The sequence below is a fragment of the Pyxicephalus adspersus genome, chromosome 1, assembly GCF_032062135.1.
Source record: "Pyxicephalus adspersus chromosome 1, UCB_Pads_2.0, whole genome shotgun sequence".
NCBI classification, from domain to species: domain Eukaryota; kingdom Metazoa; phylum Chordata; class Amphibia; order Anura; family Pyxicephalidae; genus Pyxicephalus; species Pyxicephalus adspersus.
In genome coordinates this window covers 10,810,591-10,836,987 of record NC_092858.1, presented here as the reverse complement: position 1 = coordinate 10,836,987, position 26,397 = coordinate 10,810,591, and the positions used below count along the sequence as shown (strand labels likewise).

Genomic DNA, 26,397 nt, shown 5'->3' with positions numbered 1-26,397 from the left:
GAGAGGGATATCCCTTCAGGCGCTGTTCCTACTGGGGGCCGGAGCAATTAGGGCAGGACTCGGAGAGTCCGGGCTAGTGTGGTCCTGCCCACCCCAATTAATAAGCTAGTGACAGAAAAAGTTTGCCGACCTCTGGATTATAGCAAAGGTTCTCCAGCTTTAGGATTACACCCCTGTCGTTTGCTTGCAGTGCTAAGTCCCAGGTTTGTATCCCAGCTGGGACACTATCTGCATGGAGTTTGTATGTTCTTCCTCCCTCCTGTTCTTCCTACCATGTGAATGGCATATAAGTATGTTAGGTATATTAGATTGTGTGGTTAGCACTTTGGCCTTGGCAGCATTGGGTCACAAGTTCGAATCACAGCCACAACACTGTCAGCAAGGAGATTGTATGTTCTCCCAATGTATGTGTGAGTTTCTCCTACAACCCCAGATATGCATATCCTTGACTTGGACCGTGTCCGCGACATATGTGTATGGTAGCTATATTATATCGTGGGTAGCTCAGTGGCTAGCACTCCAGGCCTTTGCAGCACTGGGTCCCTGGTTCGAATCTCAGCCAGGTTGCTGCCTGCATATTTGCATACCTTTGCAGTGCTAGGTCCCAGGATCGAATCCCAGCTAGGGCACTATGAGCAAAGAGTTTGGGTGAAAACACAAACACAGGGAGAACATACAAAGTAATGCAGTTGGGTTAGTTGGCCCCAGATTGTAGCGGGCCATTAAATTGTAAGCCCATTTGATGGACCGTTAAAGCGTACTTAAACTCAACATTTTCACTTTACATAAAAGACAACCCTTATATGTAATGGGAATATGTTATTCATTTTTTTATTAAAAAAAAAAAACGGTGTAGCACCTCTTGATTGTCTCCTGGCTGTTCTTTCTGCGTATGCCCTAATCTCCGACATGCGCACAAGAGGCATTTTATAAACTAAGGGAAAGAGATGCCAATCTCGCGCAATGAGATCGGCTCTCTCTTTTCTTTTTCACTTTACAGCGGGCTACGTCACCCATTCTCACACCTGCGCAGAGCGAGATCGGGTGACGTGCCAAGAAGACTGAGGAAAAAGAAAGTAAAGAAAAATGGCACCCTGAGCTTCCTCAAGACAAAGAGGAATTCCAGGACGACGCAGGACCGGATCGCAGGCAGGACCAGCACCATGGAGGGTCCTGCATGATTAAAGGTAAGTGTAATTTTTTTGTTTTCAGTTTAGTTCTGCTTTAATGATATGACTATAAACTTTGTAAAAAGCTGCGTAATGTCAGTGCTATATAAATACAAGGTAATACTACCAGTTATAAAGAGCACAATGATTCCGCCAGTAATAAAGTGAGATACAAATTTAACAAACTACTCAAAGACCGGAACAGGTCGGGGCATGCCGTCAGCCCAAAAAAATGTAAAACCGGGCCGACTTGATGGACCACTTAGTTTTTTTTTTCACTCGTTCAGGATTTAATGTTTTAAAAAACTGAACACCTGTCCAGCATGGAACGCAAAGTATGGGGGAAGGGAAAGGAGAAGTCTACAAGTACAGCGAAAGAATGTAACTGGCAAGGTTTTGTCAAGCTGAATAAAGTTGTTGAAGGAAAAAAAAAAAAAAAAGAGCCATTCTCAGCAGCAGTGTCTGTGTCCTAATAAAGAGCAGAGCGGAGTTGACGTTAACCCTTGTGGTGCTGTGCAGCTGCTGCTCCCTGCAGGTAACAAAGACAGGAGACATGGAGGCAGCTCCTTCTTCTTCTTCTTCTCCTTCTCCTCCTCCCTCTTCTCCTCCTTCTTCTCCTTGTGTCTTACAATTGCTACATTGTATGATTTGTGTGTATACATTGTATGCAGTCAGGAAGCAGGCAGTAATATTGTGTAGCAGGCAGTATTTTGTTGCTTTGTTGGGTACATGGGGAGCTTTGCTTCCATCAGATGGGGACTCATTGCGGAAGTGAGCGCCCTGCTGTTTTTTAACCCTTAGATTTCTAAAAATGCTGCATTGGGCTAGCTAAACGCATCTGGAGGGGATTAGATTGCAAGCTCTTCCTAAGAACACTTATTAGATTGCAAGCTCTTCCTAAGAACACTTATTACAAAGACTATAGACTCTGTACTGTGCTACGTAATAAGTCGGCGCTATATTATTACAAAATAATAATAATAGCCTGTGCTCAAAGCAAACGTGCATATTCCCGTTTTTTGCAAACGTTTGACGAATGTCTTTTTGCAACTGCTGCATATTTTATTATTAGTTTTATATGACCGCCATTTATTTGTGGTGCAGTAACCGAATAGTAATAAAGTGCAAAAAAAAAATAAAGCTGATGGAATATATACAAGCAATCGGACTATGGTGAGTGATGCGCAAATGTTTAGTCTTTGGGTGTTATATCAGGCAGGGTGTATGGTAACTTTTACAAGTTTACTTTTTTTTGGATGTAGGTTTGTAGTGAAACAACATGCATGTAAATGAATGTAATATTATTATTATTATTATTATTAATTATAATAATAATAATAAACAGGATTAGCGCCAACATATTACACAGTGCTGTACATTTAAATAGGGGTTGTAAATGACAGACAGTGACACAGTAGGAGGAAAGAACCCTGCCCCAAAGAGCTTACAATCTAAGATAGGGGTTGTAAATGACAGACAGAGACACAGTAGGAGGAAAGAACCCTGCCCCAAAGAGCTTACAATCTAGGATAGGGGTTGCAAATGACAGACAGATACAGACATTGAGACAGGAGAAAGATAGGACTCTGCCCTGAAGAGCTTACAATCTAGGATAGGGGTTGCAAATGACAGACACAGTGACACGAGGGGGAAATTTTTTCCGCACTTTTACTTTGGAGTAACTTTCAGTATTTGCATTGCAGTTACTTTCAGTAGCGCAGAATTGGTATTGGTAAAAATTGATATAATATTTGCCCTTAAAGTTTTAATTTTGTATATGGAACTTTGCATAAGCAGCTCTTTTCCGTTTTATGGCTCAGTAAGGCTACGCTTGGACTGGCGGTGAGGTTGCAGAGTGGTTACTGCTTCCACAGATGGCATGTAACATCTTGGCCATAGCAGCCCATAGAGAATGAATGAGGGCAGCAGTAAGCGGCTCTTTAGGAATCAGCTCAGAGATATGGACAAGGTCAGCCACCAGGAGCCACACATGAATGCCTGTTTCCAACATGGGTTAGTACTTAGGCTTTGTGCACCTGTCAGAATATTCTTGCCTGATAGAATCAGAATCTGACGTGTATAGGAGTCGTCTGAAGTCATTTATGCATCTAAAAAATGCAGAAGGACTACTACTACAAGTAAAGGGAGGAGTACACAGCAGGGTGCTGCTCGCTTGTCCAACCCCCTCTACATAGAACTGAACTGGCAATGTGTGTATATTGCACATTTGCTTATCTGTCACTTGTCGAAAATTGCACATGTGTATGGAGCCTTGACTTAAGCAGACCTAAATAAAAAAAAAGACAAAATGTAACCAGGAGTTAGAGCTAAATGGCAGAAGATCTGCAATGTCTATTTTGTCAAAAAATAAAGCCCTAGCTCCTGGTTTTTTTTTTGGTGTAGTGCTTGGTTACTACTACAAAGCCAAAACAATGGCCGGAAATAACATAACTGCTGCACATGCACACATGGAGTAACATCACCAGTGGTCATCCATTGGATCAAGAAGTTCCATCAGTCTTCTCTAAAGTGCATCATGGAGCTGGAAACATATGGAGCTTTCCTTGGGTGCAGCGATGACAGGTTCTCGCTACAGGGCAGCTGCACATGGGTGAGTATGTGCCATGATTGGCAAGTATACTTAACATACTGGCTGATTATGGCAGAAGCTCACCACCAACCACTGAGTTTAGGTTTAGTTAAGCTATGTAAGCTGTAAGCTATGTATCCTTGATGACGGTTCGTTCACAAAGGATAATGTATATAGCAAAAATGATAATGTAGATAAGACGATAACGTAATATTTCATAGAACTTGAATGGTGGGGAAGCTTTAAATATGAATGCTGGCTTTGCAATGTTTATAGCAGGACTGTGCAAGTCTGGTCCTACACTCCTGACTCTGCAATGCACAATACATTTACTGCTGGCTGTTATACTCATGCTATGTGTGGGAATCATGGCCCTTGAGCACTTATATTGGAAAATACCAAGAAACTGAAATTAAACATTAAACATGCGTAAAATATAAATTGGAAACCATTCGTTTTCTCGATGTTGATAACAGTTCTTCATTGTTGTCTGTTCTATCCCTCTCTTGTTCTCTCATGTTTATATTACACAGAGCCGTATATTAAATAATAAATGAGTGTAGATAAGAAACATCAGACAAAACCAGTACGAGGTGGAGAAGAGGTCATTACTTTGAAGAGCTCATGACATAAGAGTTGGGTAAATATAAGATCACAGGACAGGCAAGGAACATGTTATAGGAGTAAGTCTCCTCCTCTGTCACTGTCTGTAACTGTCATTTGCAACCCCTATTTAATGTACAATGCTGCATAATATGTTGGTGCTATATAAATCCTGTTTAAAAATACGTTTTTGGGGTAAATCAATAAAGCTGCATTCATCATTACTCATTTTGGATGTGTCATACATACATTTCCTTTAAATTCTTTGCTATCATGGCTAGGGCAAGGCAGTCACCTTGGGCACTATATGGGCAGGGGCAGGAAATTATGCAGCCTTGGTTGTTTCTTGCACCATTTAGATCCAAGCTGTCGCTTGCAGAGAGACTGTGGCCCTTCAGTGCAATCAGAGGAGCTCTGCTGTAAATCTTACAGCCGGTTAGAAAAGCTGACAGCGCTCAAAACGTGCAATTTAGCAGCAGCTGGACTGCTGTTTAGTATGCAAGTTTCATTATAATTGTCCAGTATCTCCCCTTCTCCAATTCCCTTACTCAGTGATTTACAGCTGGAGATTGGAACTCAGCATCAAGGTTGGACTGGCATACAGGAGGACTGTGATACGTTTCAGGTATATACCTCCAAATTAGGGTTTTTGCATCCCTTGATGGGCTCCTGCTACCTTGTTACCTAAAAAATGTAATTGTGCAAGGAAAGCTATGAATTCTGATAGGGATTCCCTTTCACTTCCTCTGATGGTCCCCAGTCCAGCAAGACAGTCTGGCAACTACATTTTTGGAGATGAAGCCACCAATGCCAACTTTTATTTGGTTTCCAATATCTATGACAATGTTGTCTAATAGATACAGATTACTAGGCAAGTGGGGAGGGTGGATATAGATGTGGTGAGTTCTATACATGATACTTTTTTTGTTTGCTCTAACATTTAATTATAGTAATTAGAATTTTATTCTCTGACTGGTCTTAAGCCAAGGACAGACAGAGGTGGAGTTGTTAAAGGGACAGATAAATCCTGAAGCGGTATTCATGATAGATTTTAGACAACAGGGTCTGCCAGTGGAAGATCCATCGAGAATTAGACCAGGTGAGTATTCATGGTGGAGTTTTACTTTGGAGGTCTCCTGGTTTATGGGTCACATTGGGATGGGATTTAGTGAAGGATAAAGATGAATTTTTACAAACCAGAATTGTTGTTATGTTTCTTGTTGTACCATTACAGTGTAGTAATGCATTGGATTTTGTATGGTATTATCTATTGTTATAAGTCTTTCCATTCATTCTCCCAGTGCATGACAGATCATAAAAAAGACACAACGTGACTATAGTAGCATGTTCATTGTGCGGAACTAAAATTAAAGTGTGTCTGTTCATAAGTTGTAAATCTAAATTAATCGTAACACACAAACTGGTGTGTTAATGTGCAATGTGGGAAAGCAAGCACTTTACTGCACATTGCATAGCTTTGCATGGAGGGGGAAGAAAATTGCACCATAACTATTCATGTGTCCCTGTTAAGAGTTTGATCATCTGACCACAAATAAAGTCCTAACACTCAGTGCCAAATTTAACCAATTTAGTTGCACTGATCCTTTGGATTTCTTCTCTACTCATTTGGTTAATCAAATATCTGCTCAGGTTAGGGGAGGATCGCTGTCCAAGCCGCGTCCATGGTTGCTGTAGAAACAGATGCAAGCTCCTTCTGTTTGCACAAAATAAAGTTATCTGAGTATGCTTTACCTTGCAGCATTATGAGAAAGAATGTCAAGGTCATTAAAAATACATACCTGACCAGCTAGAGTCAGCCCCATGCAAATACCAGTAGAAATATTCATGTAAAAGTGATGGTGTTTGGACATTTCAGATACTCCAGGTAACTTTCTTATATTTTACTATGTGTGCATAAATTCCTACTTGGACTAAGTATAGCCAAGTAGTTGAAAAAACTAATAAGGTAGAGGCTGGATGAAGGTTAAGTGCAAAATAACACTGCTAAGATAAGCACCCAAGGCTGAAAATTTGCCATAGTGGAAACTTTTTTTTAAACGGCTACCATTTATGGCCAGCTTGCTACATTTTAGATAAATGTTCTATACATCAGAGTAATGCACTGACCGGTCCTCTTCAACATTCTGCAATGTCTTGGTGATGCAAGCTGAAACTACCTGAATAGCTGCTGCAATCCAGACAGTTGTACTTGAGAGCGAGTCACAAGGTCGATGTTCTGGCACAAGGTTGATCATTACAAGCGCCTTTTGTACAACACTTTTATTCTTCATGATCTGGTAAGTTCCTGTCTGTGAAAGGAATCCAGTGCATATATGTATATGTACCTGGGAATAGCACCTGATTCCCTCATAAAAAGAAACTTTACATGGAAGCCAAGTAGGGAAAATCAGATTTGCTTTCATTAGTTTTTCAATTTTTTTTTTTTTGTATTCCTGCAATAGAGGTCCTTGTTCAGGTACTTCTTTTTACATGATGACAAATGCTCCATCGTTTTTCCCAGTTCTTATTGTGCAGGCTTGCAAAGGAAACTACAAGGGGCAACTGTAATGCATAATATGCTCACATGGTTCAATTTTGTAACTATGCGTTACTGTTGGTCTTTTTTTTTTTTTTTTGCATGTTAACGGTATAAGGCAGCAATGCAAGTCAATGGGTTGCTAATGCGGATGGACCAACAATCGGTCATGCACACCGCAGCACGTTTGTGCACCTTCTGCATATGTATCAGGGTGCTATTAACATTCAATCGCACCACAGTGCACAAAATGACACATGTTGCTGTAGTACAAACTTTCCTGCTTTCATAGGAAGGTATATGGTTTTTCTTTGCTGTAACCTGAATGTCAGCTACATGCCAGGATTTACTAACCTCAAACAGCTGCAGCCATCCACCCTCTAAAACCCAGTTTCCCACTATTTTTTGAAAGGGGAGGGAAACCCCACGTGCATACCTTGCGCTTGCGCCTTTGCTAGCAAGTCTGGTGACATCATGAGGGTGTCCTCCTCTTCCTTCAGCAGTGGCAATGGGCGGATGTCTTACCTGGACCAAACACTGCTAATGTAGTGAAATGTTAGCTCAGTCTTGGGATACTGTGACCCTGTTGTGATCTACAAAAGGGAAGACTGATGTAAAGAAATGTGTATAAAACATATGGTAAATCCCTGCAAACAATATGCTTAGAGTACATCATGATAAAGTGAAAGGATGAAATAGGTTGGACTTAAAGTACAGTTTGTTCTTGTGGTCATTTTATTTTCTACCGTATTTGAAATAAATGTAATGACTGAATATTTGTTTTCTATTTTTTTTTCAGATAGAAAATGAATAGTTTATTAGTCAGACGTATACTTTCCACGGGGAGTAAAGCTGCCCCTTGTGCACTAAAGGAGGGGTCATGGCTCCCTCTGCTCAGGAATCCTCAGAAAGTGAACTTGGATTTGGTCAGAGTTTGTCATTCTGGATCCGGGAATGTGAATTCCAATAATAAGACACAGAACATTAAAAAGAGAGGCTATGACATCACCAGAAACCCTCATCTCAATAAGGTAAGCAAATGATTTATTGTGCTGGAATATTTTATGGATTCTCATGTTTCATGGGAGAATCTTGGAAGATGCTTGGGAATGCTGGACCTAAATTTGGTCATAAATAGCTGAAGGTAACACTTTTTGGCCACTAGTATGAGGACAGCTCTCCTTATGATCAAGGCGAAGTAAACTAAGTCAGTTGTGCACTTCCAACCATCTGGGGATGGTCATTTATTGTTCCAGCATAAATGTGCACAAAGCTTTATAAAGACATGGTTGGATAAGTTTGGTGTGGATGAACTGTAGTGGTTTGCACATAGCCCTGATCTTAACCCTACTGAACTCATCATTCAAAGCACCAATCGTGAGCCAGATCTTCTCATCCAACCTCAAACCTTCTTATCCAACCTCAACCCACAAATGCTCCAGCTAAAACATATTTGTACACTCGTACAATGTTGTAGAAATCCCTACCAGAATGTTTGAGTAAGTTTTAGCTGCCAAATCCATATTGATGCCTATGGATTTGGAATGGTCAAGCTCATGGGCGGTTGTCAGGTATCCGCCAACTTTGAAAGCCTGAAATGTTGTATCTTATATTGCACATCTTTAATGATCATTGATCCTTTTTAAAATTTCTGGAGTTGGAGGTTGTCATTATGGCCAAGGGAAATGATTAGACTATCACCCATACCCTAACTAACCCCTTCAGGCAAAAAATAACAACAGGTTTTGATCTCATCCAAACTTTTTTTTTGGGTAAGCCTTAGTTTTAGGGCCATATCCAAGAGTATAAGTAGATTTCATGCTGCTCTGCACATTACCAAACACTGTCCCTCTTTTGTATAGGCTCCACATTGTGAGTCACTTATTTTAGCAAACCTTTACACTTTGGAATGCACGTGCAGTCAACTTTTCAGGCAGAGCTACTTTTTAGCTGTATCAACCACCAAGCAAGAGAAAAATTATATATTTTCATGTTTCATGAACTATAAGGTTCTGACTACTCCTAACATTCATTGCTACCATTTAATGGCTACATTAAATCCCAGCTCTACCTTTTTGTAAAAAAAAAAAAAAAAAAAATTAAAATTGTGGCCCATGAAGTGCACAAATAAAAAATGCAACTTTTGCAATCTTACACGCTAACCTAGTGTTTTTCAGCCAGGGTGTCTGTAAGAGGTTCTTTGAGCAATGAGCAGTTTTTGACTCTCAAGTCAGTTTTTACAGATTCCAATGATCTTTTTGGCTATATGCATGGAGGACAGCTTTCCCAATAGACAGCAATGTAAGAGCCAGTCTTCCTACTAACCACCACACTAATATTCTGTGAGCTGTGGATATAGTAAATATAGCAGGGGTATCTTGAGGACCTGAAAGTAATTTCAAGTACTTCCTCCATGTTAAAAGGGTCATGAAATACTGCTCTAACGTATCCCCAAAGAAAATGAGCATGGGCAAAGTGATGGCATATGGATGGCATCCAGCCCTTCTGCAGTGAGACCAGGATGTCATGGGCACAGTCCCTAGCGGTGCATCAATACACCAACCTGGATTCTTAGGAGGTAGGCTGCCAATACTATTGAAAAGAAGGGTACTCATAAGTCAATATGTTATCACCCATCTATCCAGTAGTAAAGACCACCTTCCTGCACTGCCATTGATGGAGACATTACATGACCAGCTAGTGGTCGGTTTAAGCTAGAGCTTTCTAATTTGGAGCAGTATGCTGGGGTGTATGAAAACACTCTCCCGACTATAACTCTTTCATGTGTTACCAGCAAAGGGTACATCCTAAAATAAACAGAATTTTATTTCTTCATATATAACCCGACTACATAAGTTAGTTTTATTTTGTTTATTTTGAGGCTTGGTATTATCCCCTTTAACCAAACCTGACCTACACAAAACAAATCACCATCTGTTTTTTTCAAATTTGTCTGATCTAAATGGATTATTAGTTGCAGAATCATCCTAAAGGCCAGCAAGACCTTTAGCTGACAGCGACATGTACTTTTCCTGTAAGTCACATCCTGGTTGTTCCTCTTTTATCTACAGATTTGATTACTGCAGCACTTTTGATAAGATAGTTTCAATGTGCATGGGGCTAAGCAGAAATTAATGATGAACTTGCTATAATTTGCTTGCTTTTTTATACATGGAGTTGTTTTTATCTGAATCATGCATGGGTGACCTGTGGCTTCCTTGTTGAAACTACAAGTCCCTGCATGAATTTCTGAAACTCAACAAAAAGGTTGGGGGACTCTAAATGGTCCCTGTTGATATAATTCAAAATATCTAGATTGCTGGATGAATAAAAAAAAAAACAGTGACGAACACGCAGAGATGGGTGTACTTGCATACTGATGGCAAGCAAGCACATATACAATATAATGAAGCGGGTCGTATCATAAATTGTTTCTTTTATTAAAGATCAGATCATAGGCTCACCTTGTGTCATCTTTCAAAAACTGATTACATTTCATTGCAGTTTGTAAATGATTTAGTTGTAAATGTCCCAGGCTTTACTAACTTCTACTGCAGCTTCCATTACAATATGGGTTAGCAAAATGCAGCAGTCGCAGTCCCCCACCCCCCACCACTTAGCATTTTCCATTAAAATAGTCCAAGCTGAAGTGGGTGGATTACCGCATTGCTCCAAAAATTATACTATTCCCTGTTTATCTGCAATACAGAAGTGTCTGCTAGAATGGAACAGGATGATGATGGCTCCTATGGATACATGGAGGTCAATTTACAAACCTAAAAAGATTTGGGTATGGATCCTTGTGTTACTCAGGGTACTTGACACTTTTTCAAACAATAAATGATAGCTGAAAATAAAGATTCTTATTCTTTAAATGTGTGTGTTGCATTAAATGGTCCGTTATTGCAATATGGCACCCCATTGTACAACTACAGGGGCCTGCAATGCATCTGTGTTATACCATACCACAATGCACAAAAATAAATAAATGCACGGATTATATGTTGTGCCTATTTCCATGTGTCAAATAAATGCATGTTAACTTGTGTTATACTAACTAGAGCGGTATGGAGAGACCCTAAAGCTTTTTAAACTATACTTATTTGCAAGTATTTTTAAATCCTTTCAGTTTAAGGACTTTTCATACCATACATTCAGTTTTGCTGTGTCTTATTTGTTAATTATTCCTTTTTATTGCTGCCAATTAGTTCCTTGGCATACAGTAAAATAGTACTGAGTTTATTTGAGAGCAGTTATTATATTGTCCTGGTTGTAAAAATTGTACCTTTCCTGTTAGAGGGCAAAAAGTCAATATCAGCACATAGGTGTGTATGGTTCTCTATGTATACACCAGTCAAAAATATCTGAGATTTTAAATATATTAACATTGAACATATAATGTCATAAAAAAACTGAAATGAGCAGTTAAAGGGACATTATTAGCCATTATTCACTTTATATAAATAAAAAAAAAGTTTGCAAACTTTTTTATTGCATAATTCTTCTTGTACAACATTTTACAGAATCATATTGGAAAAATAGAAGTTATACAAAACTCATATATCCCAAGAAAATAACAAAATCATTGCCCACAGATATAAAGGTAGTAAGATACTCATTGTTCAACAAACTCAAATTGTATTAATTTCAATACAGTGTTGGATCATCCACCAGACACACCCCAAGGCAAAAAGCTTAGGACCTACTGAACGTTTAAAGGGCCCAGCTACAAACATCCTATTCCTGCAGAAAACCAGTGCAATTGATTAGATCTATGTTGGTGTCTTATTGGAGCATACGTGTGAAGACGATGCAAATATGAAGGCACTTTCTGTTCCTATTGCTATCCCCAACAATGGCAATTCAAGGAATGGGGAGCCAAGTCAATTGATGGTCAGTTGGGTGCCATGATTATCCTCTATTTACTGGTAATTCCAACTGGACAGATCATAGCGAGGGTGTTTGGTCCCCAGGTAAATACTATGGGTCGCAAGTCTGCTCTTGACTTGCTTCTATCTATTATCTATCTTTTGGTTAAAGGTAGACAGACAGACATAGAAAGGGGCCAAAAGATTGTTCTTGTACTGGAGCCCCTTGGTGACTGTAGTCAAGCTGGTCAGACCCATCAGAACTTTGTAGAATGTTCAGAACTACATCAGTGTCAATACCTTGACTCTGCCCTCTTCTGATAACAATATATATATTCATTGCTAGTGAATGATCATAAATAATAGCTATACGGCCAACCTTTTGTAGACTCCTCACCATCACACAAATCTTCTTGCTAACCATCCAAAACCATGGGTAATAATATGGAGTTGGCCTTCAAGCTTCACCTATAGCAGTGTGAACTTATCATGGAATGCTTTCTACAAGGTTTTCCAATGTATTTGAGGGAGGTTGTGACTTTTCAGCCAAATGAGACAAATTTCAGAGGTCCAGTACTGATGTTGGATGGGATACCCTGGCATTCTAAAGTGTTTAGCATGATTGATGTCAGGACTGCATGTAGGCCATTGGGGGTTCTTCCACAACAAACTAGCCAAACCATGTCTTTATGAATCTGCTTTTGTTGACATGACTTAATCATTTGGGGGGGGGCTCCATATACTATTGGCCATATGGTTTCCAAATCTGAATCTCAATGTTTACAGGAGTATTTTGTACGGCACTATGTGTGCATTGCATCCTTAAAAAGTCAGCAGTGGCAGCTTCCATTTTCCTTCCATGATGGGTTGCCTTAAGGGCCCACTCAAATTCTCCTGATATGCTGTAATGTGCTGTTTCAAACATAAAGGTGTATCTAAAACCAAAAACGAAATGTTTTATATTTTTTTTCTTACCAGCCCTTGTATTTGGTGGCTTCATTTATTTTCTTTATTTCAGGGTTTTTTTCCTCTTTGATTTTCAATTGATGACCCTGCTAATTACAAACTTGACTGACAACACTCATTCATTATACTGTACCTATGGAGGAGCAGGGTTGCAACCCTAGGGCAGGGGAATGTTTGCAAAAGTTGAACAATTATACCAAGACATTTTAAAAGTAAAAGTTAACAGATTAGGTTTACTTGTCAAACAAATGTATTATTCTGAATATACCACAAGGGCAATATTACCAGGCATGCAGCATTTTTTAGAACATGTTTGTCACAGAAAACACCCTTATGGTTCATGTATATTGGGATGTTGGCATATCCATGCTCCTTGTGGCGTACTAGCTAGATACAAACCGCATTTTATAAGTAGCACAATAGTAATAATGGGCTCTTAACGTTTTGTGCTCACTTGCTGGTTAGTCATGATTTTTTTTTTTTTGCTATGTATAACCTTCATGAACTTCTGTGCAAAGCAAGACAACCTGCAATGTACCGGAACAATGTCCCCGCACAACACTGAAGATCTATACAAGCCGCAATAGTCTTGAAAATTACCTCTCTCTGTCGCTTGTATGGCAGCTGAATGAGTCAAAGCTGAACAAGCAGCTATTGAAGAATCAATAATTGAAACCCCAGGGTTATTATCACAAACTTACAAAGCAATTCCAAACCACTCACATTTTGTCTTCATTTTCGGAGAAATTTGACGTTGCCACTGATTATCTGTTTGAAGCTTTAGATAAAAGAACAACAACATCTTGTGCAGTTTTAAAGCGATCTTTTTTTTTTTTTTCTATCATTGGCACTAGTTGGACCCTCGGTTAGCTCTTGGTTTACAATATACTTTGTGTGCAGGGTCACATTTGGAAAGTACACGGTGAAAACTTTTATCTCCCTTTTTTTTGGTAACCGCAAAAATATTTTGTTTATCCTTAATCTAGTACTGTGCATCAGTCCCAACAGATTTACAAGTTGAGCTTTGATATCTCTTATGTTCAAATACAAAGTGTCTGAAGTGACACTTCAAGCAATCCTCCCAGGGACAGATATGCTACCATAGTAGAAAGTGTTTCGCATGGCAGTTAAATCCCCAATGGCTGTGTTTTCTAAAGTGATCCTTTAACTACCGTATAAAAATATTGCTGTTCCACAGGTGATATATATTTCCCACAGCTTGAGTTTTATACCTATGCCGTGTTGCTGATCCCTGACTGCATTATACATAATGTTTTCCCCATCTCTCAACTTGTCTTGTGACTTAAAAGTGAACCTGTGCTTCATTTATGCAAAGTAACGGCTTTCCTTAAATCCCCATCCTATTGTACTTACAGTATATGTAAAGCCAACACAACCAAATGTCCCCATTAGATGACGTTCATCTATGAGCATGTGACTCCCTCCTTTTCTTCCTGCAATGTAGTGCTGAGTGACCAACACCGTAACTTATGGGCAGGGACAAGGTCACCAGCCTTGTATATGTTAGGAGATATTTGAATTGGAGAAAAAGTGTTCTACTCTCCAAAAGGTCAAAACAATTTCATGCTGAAAGATACCTAGAAGTCCAACCTTCCTATGGAGATAATCAATAAAGGACTTATACATTAGACACAGTAGAGGTATGACTACAAAGGATGTGTAATTTCAGTTGCAGCAGGGAGAGTTAAATTGACAAACAGCACAAACAAGTTGTCACATAAATCCAGATGAGTTTTGCCGAATAGACTTCCTTAGGGGAGGGTGAGACAAATAGATACGAATTAGTTGGCCTCATCAGTACAAAACAGTGGAAGGTAAAATGTATTGAGACATGAAGGTTCCTTTGCATAACCAGAAGCCTTTACCAGGCAGACTTAATAAACAGAGGTGCATGACAGCTGATGATCAGGTATTGAGGAGGAGTGCGTAGTACAGAGGTTGTCAAAAACAAATGTGTTAGGAGACGTTTATCTAACGGTCAATCCCAAGCTCTGCGCCACCGCTGTATCACACACTGTTCAATCTGTCCAGAGATGGTATTTGCAGCAGTAAGGTAAACAAGCAAATAGTAGCAGCCCCTGCTTCCCTTTAGCCGTGCACACTGAGCGGTACCTTCTCGGCATCCCCAGCTCATACACTGAGGCTATGCACAGCTATAGGGGATTTGAGGAGCAGATTAGTCCCTGGCTTCATCCTGCCCTGCCATTGGCTGCTAGAACGTTATAACTTTTCTACTCAGTCACCAGTTACCTATTGTAGCATTAAGCTTGGCTGACCTGCTGCTGGTGTGTTTATTTGTTGGATTTACTGTTGCTGACCCTGCCTGTTTCTGACCATGCAATTATATGCTACCTGGAACTACCTTTGTCTTATTTCTTTGATACCTCGTCTGGTGGACTGATTACCTGTGCATTACACTTCTTATTCACCTGGGGGTAACTGTGTGCTGGGACAGCGTAACTAGCCTCCTTAGGCTGAGCAGAGGCTTGCTATAGACAAAGACTGCGGCGTTAGATTGGGGGGGATGGGTGTCTGGCAAGCCCTGGTGCTGGACCAAGGCTACACAGAACCTTTTGCTCCCATGTATGAATGGTGGTTGGAAGGGAAATAAAAGCAGCTTAGGGTGGATCAGCTGCCTTTTAAAATATTGCAAAAAGAACATGTCTGCTTTAAAACATCATGTTCAAATTTCCTATTTTTTATGTCAAACATATTTAAGGTTTTCTAACATATGGAGTTGCACTTTCATCCTTTCATTAAAACAAAAAAAATTGCATTCATGGGTACCCTTGATGAGTACCTGTATATGACTTATCACTGAATACTGTCTACTTGTGATTTATGACACTTTTTCCTTGCAATACCATTAAAGTTTGCATAACCCCTCATTCAAAATGAGTTTTTACTTATTAGAATTGTCCTCCATTGTCAAGAAGCCTTTTGCGTCACCATGCATGCATTGCTCAGAAGCACAATGTTTTTTTTTAGAGATGACTTTACTAGGTCATTTTTGTGCAAGCATCATTTTTTTTTTATCTGATGTCAAACATTGTTGATCATTCTCTTGTTTGGTCAGAGAGATAAGTGGAACCTGTCAATCGATAAAACAAATTGATTGTCTGACAACTTTGTTGTGGAATGTTTCTGTTGGCATCAGTTAGCTCACATTTTACATCTCCGGCATCTGAGTAAGTTTTAAATTTACACAGCTATCTGCAGACTTAAAGGGATGCTATGGGAAAATTATTCTTGGAGATTGCTGCTATTGAATCAAGAGAAGTTTTCTGACAATGCACAGCAGTATGAGGACGCTGAGTTATTGTTCTTTGAGCAGGCAAAATTTTTCTCTTCAGGGTCTCAGTGGTGTAACAAACCCGGCTTGTTTATGAACACCGTATACCTGCAAAACATAATTTAATTCAATCTTTCTGTGTTTTCCCAAAGAGCGCAAGTATATCATTGAAGTTGGATCATTAATTATGAGCACAATTTAATACTTTTATTGAGTTTCCCTCTTTAAGTGTTGGGCTTTTTGACATAAATTTTGGATGTTCTATAAATAGGAAGGTTGTTATGATATCATATTTACAATAGACATAGTTACATAGATTGAAAAAAGTCCATCAAGTTCAATCACTAGGTTTTATCCTTATATACATTGGTGAATGGGCATCTTCTTATTGATTAGGCAATTAGCATCAGCGTATAAACTCCCTACATCAGTGTTTCTCAACCTGGTTTCCTCCAGAGGTTGATAGGGGGTTCTTGAACAATAAGCAAATTGTGCCTCTTAAGCTGCGTACACACCTGCAATTTTTCTCGTTGGAAAGGATCTTTCACGATCCTTTCCAACGAGAAAAGACTGCACGATGCAAGAACGATGCTGTACATACAGCACCGTTCATGCTCTATGGAGAGGGGAGGGGGAGAGCGACGGAGCGGCACCCTGCTGCGCGCTCTCCCCTTCCCTTTCATTAGGATCGGTCGTCGTCCATCGTCCATGGATCCGCCAGGACGGTCGTCGGACGATGGACGACGACCGACTGTACACACGGCAGATTTTCGCCCGATAATTGGCCGATACCGATTATCGGGCGAGAAAAATTTGCCGTGTGTACGCAGCTTAAGGTCAGTTTTATTGTCCCCAATGGCCATCTATAAGCGTGACATTCCCCCTACTGACCTGCAATGTAAGAGGCATTCTTGTAATTGACTACAGCACTAATGTATTGCGAGTTGTGGATATGGCAATTTATAGAAGGTATTTCAAAGGTTCCTCTTATGTTAAAAAGATGGAGAAACACTGTCCTATACTATCAAAGTGGTCTACCTGATTCCTATTTACCTTGGGTCTTGTCCCAGCTATAGATCATACTACGTGTGTCCTATCCATCACACACTAAAACTTGCATGACACAAAAATAACATGACGTAGAGATTTCTATTGTAGAAAGAGCAAACATTATTTGCATGTAGCCCCCTTCACATCAACTCTTGGAGATAGGGGAAAAAGAGGCACATTTTAGCTCAAAGCATCTAGGCAAATGATACACCTCCACCAGCAAGATACGGCTTATATAGAGGTTAAATTAAAGGTTTGCTGAAAAATAACACTTTTTAATAATACTTTTTGGATTAGAGGTATATATATTTAACCCAAAAGAATTAAAGAGGAACAGAGGACCTTGAACCTAAGAGAGGTCCAGTTCCTCCAAAGTAGGGAAGGTTGTCTATAAACATGGACAGTCAGAGAAAGTTGGGAGGTATGAAGGACAGACTACCCAAATCAGGAACAGTTGAGAGGTAAGATAAGGGACAGTACCTCCTAATCAGAAGACTTTGGGAGGTAAGAACAAGGGCAGTGACTTCAAATAACCGACAGTTGGGGGAGGTATGCAGTACTAGTGTCTCATATATATATATTTTTTTTTTTTCACCTAGCTATCTTGTCCTTTCAGAAGTAGAAGGATCTTCTTAAAGCTAATTGTTTTACCAAGTTTTACTTCCCTTTTCATTGCTGCAGCCCCAGCAAAATACCAGGTGTTGGAGCTTATAGAGAGAAATGATACCAACCCTGTGGATGAGGTCACATGCTCACGTGTGCCAGAAAGCCATTTTGTTGCAGCAGCTTTTGCTGGAAGTAAGCAGGGGAGCTTACTTGAAGATCTGAAGAAGGGCTTTAAAGAGACCCTGTGAGTTTACCCTCCAATGGCGCATAGTCCTAGAGCTTTGCTACTTTGGCATACTTGGAGTAAGGTGCCATATGCCATAGTGACAGCACCATTAAGTGGACAGATCATAGTGACCGCAACAATCTGTGTACAGTAACCGGAAATAAACAAAGGACTAGTATTCCTTTAAAACAACCCTGAGTAGGATTTTACCAGGACATTTGGGCAGAAGATTGCCTGACTATTGTCATCTTTATTCTAAAACATTTTGATTATTTTCTTACTTCTGTACCTCAGACATAACTTGATGCAAGCAAATCATTGCCTTACTGTACAATATCTTTGAGTATAATTTTCTACGGGAGTTATTGACAAAGTTATCCATTGTTATATTGAATTCTTTCCAACTGGGAAGCTAAATGCAGCCAATATCAATACCAACGTGTTTCCTTCTTTAGACAGAAGGCAGATGAGGATTAAGTCTGTTTCTCTTATTGTTGCTGCTGTGTTGGCCTTAAAAGAAGAGATCTGAGTGCTATTACGTTCTGTGTCAAGTGTTTTCCAGATAGCAAAAATTTACCAGATGGTGGTTTTTCTGTGCTTGCAGTAAACAATATTACAGTCATGCTGCACATCTTGCTGATTACTTTTTTACTTCTGTCGCCTGTGTTCCTCCACATATTCGGTACTCGTGCTCCTTAAAAGCCTGGAGTTTGCAAACACTGACTTTAGGATAGAAAGTTGAATTGCTACCCATCCCCTCCTGCAGTTTATTCTAAGTCATTAAATCTGCCTATCAGCCTTGTAAGAGATTGAGAGGGTTTCGAGTGGCTTCGGATCTTCAGGCAGTTGGCTGATCAGATTTAAAGGGCCTGATTTATTAAAACTCTCCAAGACTGTAAAAGATAGACTATCATGGGTTTATCCAGCAAACTGGAACAGATCTGGTCCAGGATTGAAAACATTTGCTAAATAATGGCAAATTACTTTTAAGAAATTCATTACAGGTTTGCTGGACAACTCAGTTCTCCCATAATCTTTTCAGTCTTGGAGAACTTTATTAAATCAGGCCCAAAGTGTTTTTGGTATGTCAAGACATAATTGTTGGGTACAGTAGGAGAAGATTAGGCCATCTGTTAAGTAGCTAATGCCATCCGTGAAGATGCTGGGGAGCCTTCTAATTGTCGTCCTAGTGAGTATGACCAGTGATCCAGAAAATAAGGAATGATCCAAAATGTTTTGGCTGTCAACAGAGCAGGAGGTGAGGGGAAATTATCCAATGTGGACAAATGTTCTCCTGACAACTTCTTAAAATGCGAATTAACTTTGTAAACTTTTACTTTACTTCCTGTTGATCTCTTGGACAGGAAGTAAAGGGAGTTCTCCGTAGATAGCAAATATATTCTGTTCACCCTTATTCCCTCTACCCAACAAGAAAAATACGTCTGCCTTACATACACTTTACTGTTGAGATAATATAGGGGGCAGAATCAAGAAAGAAAACAGCTAAATGCTCAATATTGCTGCACTGCAGGGAAGAACACCTAAGGAGGGTAGGCTGTGCCAGTGGTATGACCAAGGGGATTCTTGGAGATGGAGCCCTGTAACAGAAAGGAGCCCCGAATACTCAGCAGTGAGAGACGCTCCTATCCAGACAGAGTCATTATAGGAGCACGGCATTCTGCCACAGGCTCAACCACAATGTATCCATGAATGGGAGTGGTTAGGAACTATATTGTGGATTGTAACACAGTTTTAGGAAATGACAAGTCACTTTTTGCCGTTTTGTTGCCTTACCTCTTTTGGAAGAATAACGGCACCCTGGTTTGTCACTCTGCTCACAAAATTCTTTTAAGCTGTGCACAGCCTCAGAGTATGTGCTGGGGATGCTGACCATTCACCTGTGCCTGTTGTAGTTTAAACTAGGTTGACTGGCTGCTGGTGTATGATTTTGTTTGATTTACGGTTGATGACTTTGCCTGTTCCGGACCCTTGGATCGTATACTGCCCAGACCAATCTTTTGCCTGTGACCATGATTCCGCTTTGTATTTCCCCTTGGATACCTTGCATGGTTGACTGATAGCTCGTTTATGACCTCTAGCTTTCTGTTCGGTATTTGCCTTTGTAAGAACCTTGTATTGCTTTATCTGTGGGCTCCTAGTCTTCTGCCAGCCCTCCCCCAGGTGCCATCCCTTGGGCACAGAAGTCCCACGGGGCAACCATTTACTGGGAGGTGCAACTAGTCCCCTGAGGCCGAGCAGGGGCTTGCTATAGGTGAAAAGACGTTAGATTGGGGGCTGGCGAGTACTGGTGCTGGATCAGGGCCTTGCAGTCCAAGGGTTTGTTCCCTCCACTTCCCTCATCCAATCCATAACCACTTACCCAACTTTACCCCTTTTGACATTTCTATTAATAATGAAAATATTTCACCTGTGCTTATTTCTAACATTATGCAAACACAAACTTTCAGAATTCTGCTATGTGCAATGCAGATTTAGGGGTCAAAAAATGTCAAAATGAAGTAAGTCACGATCTAGGACCTGAACTAAAATCCCACATAAATCTCAACTTGCTATTAAAATATGCCAGAGAATGTATGTTAAGTGTCTTCGTGAGAAAGTTTAAAATTTAATTCTTCAGTTTTTTTATAGCAGTCACGTTTCCCTTCTATTTACCCTGAAAGCACTTCATACACTCCCTAATGTATGTTAAAAGAAGCTGTCTCTAATTTATCCAAATATTCATAATAAAGGTGACGGTGGAGTATAATAGATCCATTCCCAGCACACTTCGGTGGGTTTTATAAAGTGCCATGCTGGCTTTATAGCTTTCACATTTTAAATAACAACCCAAAACAGATTTATATTTAAATTGCTGATACATTTTTGCTGGTTGTGTGGACTGTTGTATGGGTATTATGATTGGGTATGTTTACCACACAGTGTATGTTTATATAAAGGGTATGAACCATTGTAATAGCTGCCAATTTACTTAAGATGAAAGGGAAGTGTTAAATGGTGGTGTTCCATAGATTATTCTATAGGATGGGGATACCCCTGGTTCCCTGGTCCACACAGCTAGATTCATAGAGCAGTGAAAGAAATAAATAGGCTAGCACTGCAATGCACAAACCTTCAATACAGCATTGCAATATTGTAAACTCTACCCAATTCCTAGTTTGTTGATGTGCCTTGATTTTGGCTTTAATGTGGACCTGAAGTCAAAAAGTGAAGGTCTGCAATAAAAGGTAACAGTATAAACTTTGAATTGAGAATAAAAAGTACTCTACTTTAATTCCTACTTAAAAATAGCTGAGCCCTTCCTGTTATGTAGATATGTTAGGGCACTATCTTTAATGTGGAATTTGGCACTATTGCCCCTGGCCACTAGCCTAATGAAAGAAGAGGTTAGATTAGGTGATGGCACTACAGCATGGCACGGAGCCAATAGGTGGAGGGGATACGTGACCAGGGCCTTCAGAAGAGGTTAGGGTACAGAATATTCTGGAAGAGGGGGGGAAAAGAAGTTGATTGAGTAGTAGGCGGGGAAAGGTGGGATTAATGTAAGTTTTAAGAATGTTAGGTCGTGAGGACTGACAAGAAGAAAGCTTAAAATAGAGCTTTTGGCGTTCGTTTTTTTTTTTTCACGTTGCTCTGCGAGTTGCTGGTTTCTAGAAGGAGGTAGTTTTAAAGGTAATAACGATTGGTGAGGAACCCATCTATGGTAAGGGTATTCTCTGTTTTGGTAAGTTGGTGTTTTGGAAAAATCAGGGAGGTGGAGTCTGTGAATGACATCGGTGGCTAAATCAGGATGGGCGGCTAGGTGTCATAAATCCAATAGGTGGATTAAAGGGGGGGGGGGGCTTTCAAAAGCAGAAGCCAAAAAGGTTAAACTGGTACAATGTGTTTTTATTTTTATTTATTGTTGAAAAATGTTGGTTTTGGTATTATTAACATGTTGTATAATAAAAGATGGCTGTGTCAGCCAATTTTCATCCAACATGGTGTCAGTGAGGTTCTTAAAGGATAGGTGGGAGGGTCTGACAATCATGGGAAAGGAGGATGGGGGGGTTCTCGGAGATGAAGGTATCGGGGCTACCCTAGTCATGGTCTGTGCATGGTTTTCTTTTCTGGAAAGAAAGCTGCACATAAGGGCCTGTAGTGCAAATATCTCCTTGTTTCTGCTTTGCTCTATGCTTGCTCAACCTTCTCTGCTGCTTCTTTGCCCCACCATGTATCGGATTACTAGTTGCATCTTCTCTGTTCTTTTTTCTATTTTCTATTTCTTCCCTTTTTTCTCTTCTCCATACTTACTTTCTTCTATCTTATTTTTACTCTTTTCTCATCCCATCTTTTCTTTCTTCTTCTTTTATCCTCTGTTATCTGCCTTTTCTTCTTTCTTCTCTTATCTCTTATGTCATTTCTTTTCTTTGTATTCTGTACTATGAGGGCCATTTCAGACCCGGTGTAAGTGGGCTCAACTGCAGTCCCAACATTTCCCACCCAAGTGAATGGGTGAGGTTAGGACCCCTTTTCTGTACATTGTTTAAACCACGGCTTTGGCAGATTGCAGTGCTGTCTTGAATGGTTGTGCCGCAGCTGCAACCAGTGCAAATCTGGCTGACCGCAGTGCAGTTTGCCCCTACCAGACATACATCAGTGGTTTGCTGTGCATCTGGGGCTTGGTCTAAAAGAGCCCCAAAAGTACATTGTATTATGTTTGTACTGAAATGGTTAAGGAGTCTTCATTCAATCAGATTGTCATGTGTAGCCAGAATCTGATTTCCTCTGTACAATGTTTTCGAATGCCCTCTAATTATGCATTTCCTCAGAATTGGCTGTTTTAACTGGTAAATATACGATCATGTAAAATAGATTCATTAATTTCCCATCTTTTTAGCTGCGGGGTACAGGGTTATTTTATTAATGTGTTCTAAATGTCAAAAATATTAGCTAGATTTTCTGCAAAAGTATTTTAATTCGAACTGTAGGAATTAAATGATTATTCGGCGTCTCCAAGGAGCATTGGCAATTTACACAGAATAAACAATATTACTGCCTGGCCAGTGAAGTGTATAATGGAGCATACACAGGCTGTGCTGGGGCTCTTTGGAAGTAGGTTGGGGGACACGGTTTAAAATCAAATTAAGAATTCTATCAGTGACAGATTTATCTAAAGAGAAAAGCAAGCATCATGATCAAGCATGCAAGTGTTTGCAACACATCTTGGAGCAATAAAAGCATCCTCACCTAAGTTTAGTTTCTTTGTTTGTGTAAAGCATGTGGTATAAAATATTATTATTATTATTATTATTATTATTATTAATAATAATAATAATGGCTAATAGGATGTCTATAGCGCCAACATATTACACAACCCTGTACATTAAATGGGGGTTGTTACTACTATGGGGAGATTTCCTAAGCCATGGGTATAATGCTGAATGGCATATTCTGGGTGGCTTCCTAGGAACCTGTTGGAGCTTATTTCTGAACGTAAACACTTGCTGGCCTTGCCACTCCGAGTGCAGTCTCTGCTCTATTTTGTGTCAGGACAAGGTAATTTTATTGCAGAAGAAATCGGCCAAGAAAAATTTTAAACCTAGAGGTGAACCAAGTAAAGCTGAAAGCTCCAATGGGAGACGGAAACTCTGACATTCTCTGCCAGCTAAATGTCTCTGCATATATGCACATTATAACAAACCATTCCTGGGTGTTGCATAGTAAGTCAGGTTGAAAAAAGACGTAAGTCCATCAAATTCCATCACTAGGGAAAAAAACATCTCATATACCAGATATAAAACCTCGTGGACATAGTTGGTCCAGAGGAAGGCAAAAGGGGAAAAAACATTCAAAACATTTTTTTTCTTTTACCTAAAAATAAGCCCACAATCACCTTTGTAGCCATAGGCATTGTGAACAAATTAATGTTCACAATAGAGGAACAGTATTCTTTGTTTTCTTTTTGTTTCTTTTTCTATTTCAGACGAATCCTGACAAAAAGATCCCTGTCCAAAAATAATGTTCCCGATGGCCATTTGTAAGGAATTGCTACAAGCATTTGCTTGTTTCTTGGTGATTTCTGTCCCAGAAAACCTAACTGAAATTGTGAATAAAGAACTAAATACACATTTTGGAGCAGAATTCCACTTCATCCCCAGCACATCAATAGCAGAAAAAAGTTTTGGGGACTTTTAGTACTTGATAAGTATAACTGTACCATTAATAATACATTTTGGCCCCTTTTTTCTGCTTATGGGCCCTTTACTTACTAGGTGTTTTACCTAAGCTATACCCTACCCATAACCATGTTGGTTACTCTTTTCAGGAGCATCCTCCAAATAGGGAAACACATGCTTTTGTACAAACTTGGTTCCTACAGTATAAATAGGGGACATCAGTCTTTTTTGTGCTTGCTGGCATTCTGCCTCCACAGGTAACCTCCTGTTTTTGAATTCTTATCTATTCCGGGGTATCAACAGCAATGACAAAAATGTACTATGCCTCATTCTCCTGATGAAGCTAATGCGAAACATGTTGGATTTTGAGAACACAGAAACAGAATTGATGAATGTTGAGGATAGGTTTATCTTGATTTCTTCCCAACGCAGATTGTTTCACTAAGAGTTGGGAGGAAATCAACTTGTTGAAAGAAACATTTGTTTTTAATAATACCAATAATGAGATGGTTTTATTGGAGTACCTGACATATCAGGGAATGTGTTACACTGACTGGATAACAGTATTTCTCAACTAGCACAGGCAGCACGGTGGCTCAGTGGTTAGCACTCTGGCCTTTGCAGCGTTAGGTCCTAGGTTCAAATCCCAGCCAGGACGCCATCTGCATGGAGTTTGCAGGTTCACCCCGTGTCTGCGTGGGTTTCCTCCGGGTACTCCGGTTTCCTCCCACATCCCAAAAACATGCAGTTAGGTTAATTGGCTTCCCCCTCAATTCATCTTAGACTACATTAATGACATATAACTATAGTAAGGACATTAGATTGTGAGCTCCTCTGGGGGACAGTTAGTGACATGACTTATGGACTTTGTACAGTGCTGTGTAATATGATGGCGCTATATAAATACTGTGTAATAATAATAATAACCAGGGTTCCTCCAGGGGTTGCTGGGGGTTCCTTGAGCAACCAGCAATTTGTGACTCTCAGGTCAGCTTAGGTGACACCAATGTTCTTACCACCACACTAATATACTGTAAGCTGTGGATATATTAAATATATTATCCCTGAAGGCCTAAAATTTATTTTCTAAGAGTTTAGTTTTAGTTTAGTTACACTATTGTTGTATATTACAATAGCAATAGTTACAATACTACACTGATATCCTGAGGAAGCATTATTACACATCATTCAAAGGCTTTATATCCTTCATTCTGTTGTGGGTAACTGAGGTCCTCCTCTTTGTTTGGAGCAGAAATCTTCAGAAAGAACACAGATAGTTGGGTGGAAATAAAGAATAACAAAAGCCTTTAACAGAAGAAGTTGTACACTTGGCAGTCCATAGGACAGAAAATTCTTTGCTGTATTGAAAAGCTCTAAATACCAAGAGCACTGTCTGGTAAAACTGAGAAACACCACTTTAAAAGGTCCACAGTTCAGTATTTCATTGTCCTCCAATGGATTTTTTTTAGCCTGGTGAGTTTTTTTTTAATTTAAGAGAAAACCTTGGCAGATGTAGAAGTCATAAACTAAAGTCCAAGTATTCATGTCCCATATAAAAGTATTTTGAACCTATTATGAATTCTATTATCTTATTTCACAATATCTTGTAATAATTATGTGTCATTTTATTCACACCAGATTATTATTGTTGCTCCATTAAATAGTTTTACCAGCTGATGGGCACCCTACCCAGACTATGATAAAGACAAGGCTATGGGGTAGTGAGGAATTCCGGCAAACATGATGGACCTATGTGTTTAGATTTAAATGCTTTACTTAAATTTAAATTGGACTACTCTACTTTTATAAAATGGAAATCCATGTGAGATGCATTGATGGTGAAAGTGATCATTTCAACCTAGATAGGGAGGTATTGAGCATGATATGATACATGGTTGTTCTTTTGCATTCTTATTTAACATTTCTGTTGCATACTTCAGGGTGAATCAAAGACTTATCATTACAATGGGGCTACCCTCATGTTGTGAAGCTAAATTGCTTGTTTTATGCTTAGGGTGGGTTTAACTTGCCTTATTCTTTCGCTACCTGAGGCTCCTCCACCAAATCACCATTTCCCCTCAACCTGACCACCACGGCTGTGGTCTCGAATTTTCCCCCTACAATGCCAGACCTAAAGCCCTGCTCTGTAAGAGTAAAATGCCCACAGCTCATCAAAAATCTAAGACCGCTAGAAGAAAAGAAGATTGTGTGTCCCCCAAGCAGAAAACAAGATCCGCTGGGGCTGGTACTGCTGAAAGGTAAAAATTATGCTGAATATCTAGATTAATTTTATG

The 26,397-nt window shown here is 39.7% G+C and overlaps 1 protein-coding gene across 1 annotated transcript in view; it reads left to right on the top strand.

Annotated features, from left to right (window-relative positions):
- The first annotated feature begins 1,599 nt into the window (after positions 1-1,599).
- The window catches only part of ME3 (malic enzyme 3), a 94,352-nt gene continuing 69,554 nt past the window's right edge, over positions 1,600-26,397 (top strand). The window contains exons 1-2 of the mRNA XM_072398632.1: positions 1,600-1,704; positions 7,698-7,929. Coding sequence (XP_072254733.1) covers positions 7,705-7,929 — 225 coding nt within the window. The 5' untranslated portion in view covers positions 1,600-1,704; positions 7,698-7,704. The remainder of the gene's footprint in view (positions 1,705-7,697; positions 7,930-26,397) is intronic.